Source organism: Pseudoliparis swirei, chromosome 9, assembly GCF_029220125.1.
Source record: "Pseudoliparis swirei isolate HS2019 ecotype Mariana Trench chromosome 9, NWPU_hadal_v1, whole genome shotgun sequence".
In the NCBI taxonomy this organism is placed as follows: Eukaryota; Metazoa; Chordata; class Actinopteri; order Perciformes; family Liparidae; genus Pseudoliparis; species Pseudoliparis swirei.
Window position 1 is genome coordinate 1,271,759 of NC_079396.1, and position 12,774 is coordinate 1,284,532.

At 43.2% G+C, this 12,774-nt stretch overlaps 1 protein-coding gene across 2 annotated transcripts; it reads left to right on the top strand.

Moving 5' to 3' along the window:
• Positions 1–358: 358 nt before the first annotated feature.
• efhd2 (EF-hand domain family, member D2) lies at positions 359–6,676 on the top strand. Of its 2 annotated transcripts, XM_056421983.1 has the most exons (5): positions 359–505; positions 635–937; positions 3,656–3,803; positions 4,895–5,029; positions 5,936–6,676. In XM_056421983.1, the coding sequence occupies exons 2-5, from the start codon at positions 651–653 to the stop codon at positions 6,065–6,067; spliced, it is 702 nt and encodes a 233-aa protein (XP_056277958.1). In that variant the 5' UTR covers positions 359–505; positions 635–650; the 3' UTR covers positions 6,068–6,676. The 2 variants fall into 2 exon arrangements, with proteins under 2 accessions (XP_056277958.1, XP_056277957.1); XM_056421982.1 differs by having other exon boundaries at positions 360–937.
• The last annotated feature ends 6,098 nt before the right edge of the window (positions 6,677–12,774 follow it).

The window sequence follows — 12,774 nt, forward strand, 5'->3', positions numbered from 1 at the left end:
TCTCTTTAAGAGGCGTGGTCTGAAGTGTCCGTTAAGCTGTCCTGTCTCTTTAAGAGGCGTGGTCTGAAGTGTCCCTTAAACTGTCCTGTCTCTTTAAGAGGCGTGGTCTAAAGTGTCCATTAAGCTGTTCTGTCTCTTTAGGAGGGGTGGTCTGAAGTGTCTGTTAAACTGTCCTGTATCTTTAGGAGGGGTGGTCTGAAGTTTCCGTTAAGCTGTCCTGTCTCTTTAAGAGGCGTGGTCTGAAGTGTCCGTTAAGCTGTCCTGTCTCTTTAAGAGGCGTGGTCTGAAGTGTCCGTTAGGCTGTCCTGTCTCTTTAAGAGGCGTGGTGACGACGAGGTGCGTAGATAAACAACTTCCTGAACTTGTCCTGACTTGGAGCTCGAACCCTCAAACCAATAATGATTCATTTCCCTCGCGCTCATGCCGGAAGTTCTCATACTCAGCAAATAAGGGCGACGGGGGACTTCTCTTTTTTCCGGCACTGTCTGTTCTCGTGAGGGTTCCGGTGAGTGCGCGTGAGAACCGACAAGAAGTGTCCGTGATAATCCGTCCCTATAACGGACGCGTGTTCTCAGTGGAGGCGGGGCGACACGGTCCGGTCCACAGGTCCAGCTGTAACTTTACCTCCGCTCAGGCTCGCGGTCTGAACGATGGCGACGGACGAGCTGTCGTCGAAGCTCAGCCGGCGGCTGCAGATCGAGGACGGAGCCGAGGCCCCGGTGGCCCTGGACCCACCGGGACCCCAGACCGGCTCCGAGGAGAAGTCCAGCACCGCCTACGCGGACTCTGAGCTCGGGGCGAAGCTGCTGCGGCGCGGGGAGCTGAACGAGGGGCAGGGGGAGCCGAGCCAGCCCAGCACCAAGGTCCTGAACCCCTACACCGAGTTCAGGGAGTTCTCCCGCAGCCAGATTAAGGACATGGAGAAGATGTTCAAAACGTGAGTGTGTGACGTCACTGATAACCGCAACAGGTCCAGGCCGAAAGTTCCACGTTGCCTTTTTCTTCTTCTTCTTCATGCAACAGGGAAGTGAGATGACTCCGATAAGGAAGTGGAGTTGCAGGTTGTTCATGTCGGTCACACACAACTTAATCTACAGTGATCAGAGAGTCGGTTTTGTTATTGGTGCAGCAAAATATAATATATATAATAAGTGAACAAAAACTAGAAGTAAGCGGCCCTGTAAGCAGCGTGTGGGTCTTATCTGCCTGTGGCTGATTGCAGGGTGGGGACCGACTGCAGGAGCCAACAGGCCCATTGAGGCCAGAGTGCTCCGTCATCTCGATGCCTGGTTAATTATTCTACGTCGCTGGATAACATAAACCGAAATGTGTCAGATTATCAGTTACCCTCTTTCTCTAGTCTAACATAAGTGTGATAAACACATTTTAAATGTATTCACTCACTTCTTGTAAGGAATGCATAACATTATTAAGCTGTATGGATCTCCCCGTACTCAGAACTCTGGCCTGAGGACCAGTGAATCTGGTTTTCTTGACGCCGCATGTCTTCACTGAGCTCACATTAAGCTGGCTGTTAGTTCTGGGTCTTCTCATCTCTCTTCGTTCACGGGACAAAGGTGGAGGTGTTAATAATAAGCAAGATCGACAGGGTGGTTCAGTGGTGACACCTAACCGCAAGTTGCTCCCGCAGGCGATGTGAGAGTGTTAATTAGTCCTGATAGACAGGTGTACCTTACATGGTAGCTCCTCCCATCAGGTGGTAGCTCCTCCCATCAGGCTGTCCCTCACATGGTAGCTCCTCCCACCAGGTGGTACCTTACATGGTAGCTCCTCCCATCAGGTAATACCTTACATGGTAGCTCCTCCCATCAGGTGGTAGCTCCTCCCATCAGGTTGTCCCTCACATGGTAGCTCCTCCCACCAGGTGGTACCTTACATGGTAGCTCCTCCCAACAGGTAATACCTTACATTGTAGCTCCTCCCATCAGGTGGTAGCTCCTCCCATTAGGTTGTCCCTCACATGGTAGCTCCTCCCACCAGGTTGTACCTTACATGGTAGCTCCTCCCATCAGGTTGGCCCTCACATGGTAGCTCCTCCCACCAGGTGGTACCTCACATGGTAGCTCCTCCCATCAGGTGGTCCCTCACATGGTAGCTCCTCCCATCAGGTGGTACCTCACATGGTAGCTCCTCCCTTCAGGTGGTACCTCACATGGTAGCTCCTCCCATCAGGTGTACCTCACATGGTGGCTCCTCCCATCAGGTGGCACCTTACATGATGGCTCCTCCCACCAGGTGGTAGCTCCTCCCATCAGGTGTACCTCACATGGTGGCTCCTCCCACCAGCATGTGAATGTTAGTCCCGATGTAAAAACAAACCACGTAGCGATGGCGTTCACTCAGATAACTAAAGCTGTCCGACTAGTTTCTCTTTGGTTTCCATCCAGTTTCTACTGAGTGACGTTCGAGGGGAATCCTGTGTTTTTATAGTCATACAGATCACAGAATAAACGTTGAATCCTTGTGTGTGCATGAGTTCATCTTGACACTGATGTGAGCCTGTGTGTGCGTAGCAGGGGTTTGGGTGAGGCGTCCTTTACCGGGAGCTTTCTTCATGCCCAGGCCTGTCGACGCTCTCCTTCACGTTGTTGCACAGCCAAAGGGAAAGAAGCAGACGTGCCGCTCTGTTTCATGAGGAACACATCTCTCGTTCACCGTAACCTATCGCACGCATCCATGTTCCTGCTGCCGGCAGCACAGCAGCAAGGCAGTGGCAACATGTCAAGTGAACTGTAGATCTATAGATCTGTTGTGGTCTTCTGACCACTCAAAGGGCTTCCACACCACATGACATCATTCACGCCCTGATGGGAGGAGCTATCCCACGTTCAGTGGAATGCAGGGAATACATTCGGCCTATAAACATATCAGATATTTCTTTCTTTATTTTATCATTTACATTTCTTATTGCTTTTATTGTCATGCAGTCAGCTGGACTGACTCCTTTCTTTAGAATAGAGTAGCTAACGTTGTTTCTCCTTCAGCTGCACAAACTACCTGGTTATAAAGTAATGTTTTCATGATATTATACTCTCATCCTTACAAGTATTATTTGTGTGGGTAGCAAACTCCCTCATATCAAATATGAAGATAATGACCTGATTTCAGAGAGTAAAGCACTTCAGCTTTAATACGCACTGCTCCCCCTGGTGGACGGATGATGCACTGCAATGATAGTATTTGCCACCCTGTGTAACGTACAAGCAGCAAACTAATAGTCAGACACTGACTTATATAATATTATAATATAATAATTATAATATAATATCTGGTCCTTTGAGAAGTTCCTGCGGTGGAAAAGTCCTTCATGTTGAATAGAGACTGATAATAACGGTTATTATTTAAGAATACCAGGACACAGAAACAGAGGCTTTGACCATCTCACTGAGATGTCCCCTTACAATCTGGATCAATAAAACCCAAACTACCTGGATCAATGAAACCCAAACTACCTGGATCAATGAAACCAGAACTACCTGGATCAATGAAACCCAAACTACCTGGATCAATGAAACCAGAACTACCTGGATCAATGAAACCAGAACTACCTGCGAGGCTGACGTGGCTCGGCGTGCCCATGATGGGCGCCGTGAGTTTGAACCTGGAACTAAGCCGGTTAACTTTCTCCGTCCAGGTTTGACGCGGGCAAAGACAACTACATCGACCTGATGGAGCTGAAGCTGATGATGGAGAAGCTGGGAGCTCCTCAGACTCACCTGGGCCTGAAGAACATGATGAAGGAGGTGGACGAAGACCTGGACAACAAGCTGAGCTTCAGAGAGGTGAGACGCCCACCACCACAGGAGCTCCGCCTCCTGTCTCCATCATGTCTCTGGTCTTCCTCCTGTCTCCATCATGTCTCTGTTCTTCCTCCTGTCTCCATCATGTCTCTGTTCTTCCTCCTGTCTCCATCATGTCTCTGTTCTTCCTCCTGTCTCCATCATGTCTCTGTTCTTCCTCCTGTCTGCATGTGTCTCTGTTCTGCCTCCTGTCTCCATCGTGTCTCTGTTCTTCCTCCTGTCCATCATGTCTCTGTTCTTCCTCCTGTCTCCATCATGTCTCTGTTCTTCCTCCTGTCTCCATGTGTCTCTGTTCTTCCTCCTGTCTCCATCATGTCTCTGTTCTTCCTCCTGTCTCCATGTGTCTCTGTTCTTCCTCCTGTCTCCATCATGTCTCTGTTCTTCCTCCTGTCTCCATCATGTCTCTGTTCTTCCTCCTGTCTCCATGTGTCTCTGTTCTTCCTCCTGTCTCCATCATGTCTCTGTTCTTCCTCCTGTCTCCACACTCGACAGTCAACTCTCCTGTCTCCAACATGTCTCGCTATGACAGCCAGCGTGTAGGTTCCTCCTGCTCCATCATGTCTCTGTTCTTCCTCAGAAGGCTGTCTGATCCAGGCTCTGTTCTTCCTCCTGTCCTCCTGGCTGGTCTCTGCTTCATCCTCCTGTCTCATCAGAATGCAGCTCTGTTCTTCCTCCTGTCTCCCACACCACTCCGCTCCTCCGCTCTTCCACTGGTTTGTGCCTCCTGTCTCCATCATGTTTGCTGTCCTGTCTCCTCAGTGGTGGAACCAGCTCCCACACTGACATCAGGACAGCAGAAAGTCTCATCTTCCGTCCGGAGACTGAAACACAACCTTCCGGAACTATCTAGTTAAAAACACAGATTAGCAGCACTGTAGTGGTACTAGCATAGTCTTTACTATTTGTTGTAGTTAGAGCTACAAAAAGAAATGTCTCTTCTTGTATTCTTGTTGTTCTTAGTTTGTACCTAGGTTGAAAATGCCATTTGAATCGCTTTTTTTGGAAGCGTCTGCTAAATGTAATGTCTCTGTTCTTCCTCCTGTCTCCATCATGTCTCTGTTCTTCCTCCACAGTTCCTCCTCATCTTCAGGAAGTCGGCAGCAGGAGAGCTGTCGGAGGACAGCGGCCTCGGGGTCCTCGCTCGTCTCTCTGAGATCGACGTCTCCACCGAGGGGGTCAAAGGGGCCAAGACCTTCTTTGAAGCCAAGGTGAGTCATCGGGACTTCTTCTCCCTCCTTCCTGTCACCTCAGGCTCCACTCTGATTGGCTGATTCACCTCAAGCATCTCAGTGTATTTTGGACTCATTCCATTGTGCTGTCTTCATAGAATTTTTATTATTTATATATAATATATTTGTTATATTATGTGTGTGTGTGTATGTATATATATATACAGGACTGTCTCAGAAAATTAGAATATTGTGATAAAGTTCTTTATTTTCTGTAATGCAATTAAAAAAACAAATGTCATGCATTCTGGATTCATTACAAATCAACTGAAATATTGCAAGCCTTTTATTTTTTTTATATTGCTGATTATGGCTTACAGCTTAAGAAAACTCTAAAATCCTATCTCATAAAATTTTAATATTTCCTCAGACCAAGTAAAAAAAAGATTTATAACAGCTGAGTGTTTGTCAAGGCTCAGGAAACCCTTGCAGGTGTTTCGAGTTAATTAGACAATTCAAGTGATTTGTTTAATACCCTACTAGTATACTTTTTCATGATATTCTAATATTTAGAAATAGGATATTTGAGTTTTCTTAAGCTGTAAGCCATAATCAGCAATAATAAAAGAATAAAAGGCTTGCAATATTTCAGTTGATTTGTAATGAATCCAGAATGCATGACATTTTTGTTTTTTGAATTGCATTACAGAAAATAAAGAACTTCATCACAATATTCTAATTTTCTGAGACAGTCCTGTATATATACATTTATTTATATTTTGTACATACATACTGTATATGTGTGTATATATATATATATATATTCTTTATTTTTTATTTTCTTATATTTATTTATATATTTATATTTATATATATATGTATACATAATTATATATATTTGTTTATATATATATATATGTATTTGTATTGTGTTCCTGTTTCCAGGTCCAGGCCATCAGTGAGTCCAACCGCTTTGAGACGGAGATCCGCCAGGAGCAGGAGGCCAAGAAGAAGGAGTTGGAGGAGCAGAAGCTGAGACACAGCGCCTTCAAGGAGCTGCAGTCGGCCTTCAAGTGACACCTCACTCTGAGGGGGCAGTCACCTTCAGGTGACCTCACTCTGAGGGGGCAGTCACCTTCAGGTGACACCTCACTCTGAGGGGGCAGTCACCTTCAGGTGACACCTCACTCTGAGGGGGCAGTCACCTTCAGGTGACCTCACTCTGAGGGGGCAGTCACCTTCAGGGGACCTCACTCTGAGGGGGCAGTCACCTTCAGGTGACCTCACTCTGCTCCTCTACTTATGGTCCAGTCGCTCTGCTGCACCAACACTGTCAGGTTGTAAACACTGTGCTTAATGTTCCACGTCTACAATGGACTGGAGACAATCTGAAAACTCGTATTAATTAATAATGATTCCACTTAATGACCAGAAAGGGGCCAAATGTTCAAACTACTGTCAAGATGCTCATTCCAACTTTAAATTAGAAAAGTTGAGTGAAAACTTTGAGGTGATAATGATCAGGAAGGTATTTTTAATAAAGTGTTCTTCATGGATCCTGTTTGTTCTCTGTTAGTCTGTCACTGTTCCGTCTGTCATGCTGTCAGAAAGGAAAACAAACTGTCAAACACATTTTACTTCAACTTCCTAAAACTTCTTAATAAAACCTTTTGTCGTAACAAATTGTCTTTTGTGTCTTTCTGAAAACAATATATTTACAAAAAAAGAACATCAATGCAACATCAATTCTTTATACAGCACACAAATCACAACCTCCCCCCAGAGGGCTTTACACGTACGACATCCCTGACCTCTGACCTCTGACCTCACATCGGATCAGGAGCAACTCCCCGAAGAACAGAAAAAAACCTTTTACGGAAAAAAGGAACGTAAGTTCAACTCCATGTTCTCTTCTCACTCCTCTTCTCCAGATGCCTGAACAGCGCCCTCTAGTGGTCAGAACCAATACATGTAATTAAGTTTACCTCATACAAATTTCAGTCTTACACACTAGGCTTTGTGTCTTGAGGGTCATGTAAGTGATGTGCTCCTCAGAGGGTTGTTGGTGCTGGTCCAGTCCCTGCTGAGCGTCCTGCTCATGAAGTCTTCTCCGTCAGCTCCTCTCCTGTCGGGCCTCTTGGTTCCGTCGGGTGGATGTGTCTGAGCGTGATAACCCGTGAAGCCTTGTGCGTTGTGATTGTTGTTGAAACCTTTTGACAACGGATTATACGATGACTCTCCACCAGAGGCCAGGTCTAAACTCAGAGCCCTGACCTCTGACCTTCTCTCCAGCTGCTGCTCGTGGGCAGGTGCTGTCCGTTAGATTTATGGCCATAGTTCATATCTCACCGTGCCCACTGCTAGAGGACTATTAGTAGTCAAGGTCACGCATTTAAAATAGCCCCGTGTGTCTGTTGGCATGTAGACATCCGACTCCAGGAGTAAATGTGAATATATGAAGTTATGAAAACCATCTGACTCGAGTCGCTGCCCCCAGCGGCCATGACGAGACGAACTGTTCAGAATCTGTCTTATTCATGGGATGTTATGTAACGTTGTTCACCTGGTCACATGACATCTATTCACCTGGTCACATGACATCTATTGTTCATCTGGTCACATGACGTCTATTGTTCATCTGGTCACATGACATCTATTCATCGAGTCACATGACGTCTATTGTTCATCTGGTCACATGACATCTAGTGTTCATCTGGTCACATGACATCTATTGTTCTTCTGGTCACATGACATCTATTGTTCTTCTGGTCACATGACATCTATTGTTCACCTGGTCACATGACATCTATTGTTCATCTGGTCACATGACATCTATTGTTCATCTGGTCACATGACATCTATTGTTCACCTGGTCACATGACATCTATTGTTCATCTGGTCACATGACATCTATTGTTCATCTGGTCACATGACATCTATTGTTCACCTGGTCACATGACATCTATTGTTCATCTGGTCACATGACATCTATTGTTCATCTGGTCACATGACATCTATTGTTCATCTGGTCACATGACATCTATTGTTCATCTAGTCACATGACATCTATTGTTCATCTGGTCACATGACATCTATTGTTCATCTGGTCACATGACATCTATTGTTCATCTGGTCACATGACATCTATTGTTCATCTGGTCACATGACATCCATTGTTCATCTGGTCACATGACATCTATTGATCATCTGGTCACATGACATCTATTGTTCATGTGGTCACATGACATCTATTGTTCACCTGGTCACATTACATTTATTGATCATCTGGTCACATGACATCTATTGATCATCTAGTCACATGGCATCTATTGTTCACCTGGTCACATGACATCTATTGTTCTTCTGGTCACATGACATCCATTGTTCATCTGGTCACATGACATCTATTGATCATCTGGTCACATGACATCTATTGTTCATGTGGTCACATGACATCTATTGTTCATGTGGTCACATGACATCTATTGTTCACCTGGTCACATGACATCTATTGTTCATCTGGTCACATGACATCTATTGTTCATCTGGTCACATGACATCTATTGTTCATCTGGTCACATGACATCTATTGTTCATCTGGTCACATGACATCTATTGTTCATCTGGTCACATGACATCTATTGTTCATCTGGTCACATGACATCTATTGTTCATCTGGTCACATGACATCTATTGTTCATCTGGTCACATGACATCTATTGTTCATCTGGTCACATGACATCTATTGTTCATCTGGTCACATGACATCTATTGTTCATCTGGTCACATGACATCTATTGTTCATCTGGTCACATGACATCTATTGGTCAACTGGTCACATGACATCTATTGTTCATCTAGTCACATGACATCTATTGTTCACCTGGTCACATGACATCTATTGTTCACCTGGTCACATGACATCTATTGTTCATCTGGTCACATGACATCTATTGTTCACCTGGTCACATGACATCTATTGTTCATCTGGTCACATGACATCTATTGTTCATCTGGTCACATGACATCTATTGTTCACCTGGTCACATGACATCTATTGTTCACCTGGTCACATGACATCTATTGTTCACCTGGTCACATGACATCTATTGTTCATCTGGTCACATGACATCTATTGTTCACCTGGTCTCATGACATCTATTGTTCATCTGGTCACATGACATCTATTGTTCATCTGGTCACATGACATCTATTGTTCATCTGGTCACATGACATCTATTGATCATCTGGTCACATGACATCTATTGTTCATCTGGTCACATGACATCTATTGTTCACCTGGTCACATGACATCTATTGTTCACCTGGTCACATGACATCTATTGTTCATCTAGTCACATGACATCTATTGTTCATCTGGTCACATGACATCTATTGTTCATCTGGTCTCATGACATCTATTGTTCCTCATACATGTTCATACGTATTACTCCTGCTCTGCTCGGCGGTCCGTTAATCCCAGAATAGAATCTGAATCCTCCTCACCTACCGAGCCGTAAATAGTCAGAACCATCACATCTGAGCATCTCGTGTTCGTCATGTCATGCGTCTCTTCTTTGGTGTTGCTTCCAATTGTTTTACCACAGAAGGGCCTCGAGCATCATTACAAATAAAACAAAAGATATACGAATCATATTATTGGGCATCTTTGAGCAGCATGGCATACGTTGCAGCATCGGGCATTTATTCGTATAAAAGTATATTTCATACTCCGTCGTCGGGTCAGACTGAGGATGAGGAAAAGGTTTTTCCTAATTGTTTACAGAACTGTAGCCAGATGTTGAGGGAGTCAAATTATATATATATAAATATATGTTTTTAAAAGCAATTATTCCATCATGAAAAACATTGCTCAAAGGAACTCCTAGTAATTAATCTCTAGCCGAAGGCCGTTGTAGTTTTTCTTCTAACTTTTTTCTCACAAAGCTCTGAGAATGAAGTGAGACGTGGATCTTCATCCAGAGGATCTCCACGAGACTCCGGGACACACAGGGGGTGGTCTCATGTTTCCTATTTCTAGATCTCTCTCTCTCTCATTCTCTTTCTCTCTGTCTCTCTCTCCGTTACTCCTCCCTCCATCACCCTTGATGGGTCGGCAGCTTTTTTGGTGCCACACTCCTCCGAGAATAAAGAGTGAGTCGTTGTTGGTGTGTCTGTGAGCAGCGAGTGGTTTATCAGAGGACAGCAGCCATGGATGACGTCTATAAAGCAGCCGTAAGTACTCCCTCATCTTCATCAAAATACTGAAAGTCAAACGCCATGGCAACAGGAACGGCTACCTGTTGTTGAAACGCCCGGTTTGGACGGCTCCTCGTGTGTGCTGCTGTATTATTGGAAAAACAAACTTATACGAAGGGATGTAAAGTGCAATGTAAAATATTTCGGCACTATGCGATTTACCATATATATATATATGTTTATATAAATATATATATATATAAACATATATATATGTATATATTTATCTCTACATAAATATACAAATATATATTTAAAATATATATATAAACATATTCATATATTTATATATATATATATAAAAACACATATATATATATATAATGAATATATAGATATAAATATATCTAAAAACACATATATATATATAATAAATATATATATATATAAACACACATATATATATAACTAACAGATATAAATAGTCCTTGTATTGGACAGATAAAGGTGTGTGTAGGTCATTTAATGACTAAATATCAATAAAACATAATCATATGCTGATTGTGTTTTGTGTGTACTAACAGGTGATGAGCTCAGAGCTGCTGTGGTACTTTATACCTCTGAGCCTGACAATAGAACAAAGAACCATTGTTCAGTTAGAAGAGAAGGAACAGCTGATGGCTAATAAAACAAATAAACAGCATAGTGCCCCCCCAACCCCCCCGACTCACACAACGAGAATAGAACGTGAGCAGTTTGACATGACTGAGTACTGAGTACTACTGAACACTGAACACTGAACACTGAGTACTGAGTACTGAACACTGAGTACTGCATGTTGTAGAGCACAGTTACAGAACTGAAGTTCTACTACAGCAGTCCAAGTATATATAAACATGTTTTGTGTCCCTTAAGGTTGAGAACTTGACAGAGGAACAGAAAAATGGTGAGAACACTACAGCTGCTACTACTTACTAATACTACTATAATACACACACTCATAATACTTATTAATACTACTATAATACACACACTCATAATACTTATTAATACTACTATAATACACACACTCATAATACTTATTAATAATACGATAATACACACACTCATAATACTTATTAATACTACTATAATACACACACTCATAATACTTATTAATACTACTATAATATACACACTCATAATACTTATTAATACTACTATAATACACACTCATAATACTTATTAATACTACTATAATACACACACTCATAATACTTATTAATACTACTATAATATACACACTCATAATACTTATTAATACTACTATAATACACACACTCATAATACTTATTAATACTACAATAATACACACACTCATAATACTTATTAATACTACTATAATACACACACTCATAATACTTATTAATACTACTATAATACACACACTCATAATACTTATTAATACTACTATAATACACACACTCATAATACTTATTAATACTACTATAATATACACACTCATAATACTTATTAATACTACTATAATATACACACTCATAATACTTATTAATACTACTATAATATACACACTCATAATACTTCTAAATATGTCTGTCTGTTGCATTACGTCCTCATGTCTGTCTGTAGTGTTGCGTAACGTCCTCATGTCTGTCTGTGGTGTTGCGTAACGTCCTCATGTCTGTCTGTGGTGTTGCGTAACGTCCTCATGTCTGTCTGTGGTGTTGCGTAACGTCCTCATGTCTGTCTGTAGTGTTGCGTAACGTCCTCATGTCTGTATGTGGTGTTGCGTAACGTCCTCATGTCTGTCTGTAGTGTTGTGTAACGTCCTCATGTCTGTCTGTGGTGATGCGTAACGTCCTCATGTCTGTCTGTGGCATTGCGTAACGTCCTCATGTCTGTCTGTGGTGTTGCGTAACGTCCTCATGTCTGTCTGTAGCGTTGCGTAACGTCCTCATGTCTGTCTGTGGCGTTGCGTAATGTCCTCATGTCTGTCTGTGGTGTTGCGTAACGTCCTCATGTCTGTCTGTGGCGTTGCGTAACGTCCTCATGTCTGTCTGTGGTGTTGCGTAACGTCCTCATGTCTGTCTGTAGTGTTGTGTAACGTCCTCATGTCTGTCTGTGGTGATGCGTAGCGTCCTCATGTCTGTCTGTGGCATTGCGTAACGTCCTCATGTCTGTCTGTGGTGTTGCGTAACGTCCTCATGTCTGTCTGTAGTGTTGCGTAACGTCCTCATGTCTGTCTGTGGCGTTTCGTAACATCCTCATGTCTGTCTGTGGTGTTGCGTAACGTCCTCATGTCTGTCTGTGGCGTTTCGTAATGTCCTCATGTCTGTCTGTGGTGTTGCGTAACGTCCTCATGTCTGTCTGTAGTGTTGCGTAACGTCCTCATGTCTGTCTGTGGTGTTGCGTAACGTCCTCATGTCTGTCTGTAGTGTTGCGTAACGTCCTCATGTCTGTATGTGGTGATGCGTAACGTCCTCATGTCTGTCTGTAGTGTTGTGTGACGTCCTCATGTCTGTCTGTGGTGATGCGTAACGTCCTCATGTCTGTCTGTGGCATTGCGTAATGTCCTCATGTCTGTC

What these genes read in the sequence shown, in the direction of transcription:
- efhd2 (XM_056421983.1), top strand. Translation starts at nt 651, where the DNA reads ATGGCGACGGACGAGCTGTCGTCGAAGCTCAGCCGGCGGCTGCAGATC. An exon ending in ATGGAGAAGATGTTCAAAAC is followed by an intron (nt 938 to 3,655) that starts GTGAGTGTGTGA and finishes TTCTCCGTCCAG; the next exon opens with GTTTGACGCGGGCAAAGACA. An exon ending in ACAAGCTGAGCTTCAGAGAG is followed by an intron (nt 3,804 to 4,894) that starts GTGAGACGCCCA and finishes CTTCCTCCACAG; the next exon opens with TTCCTCCTCATCTTCAGGAA.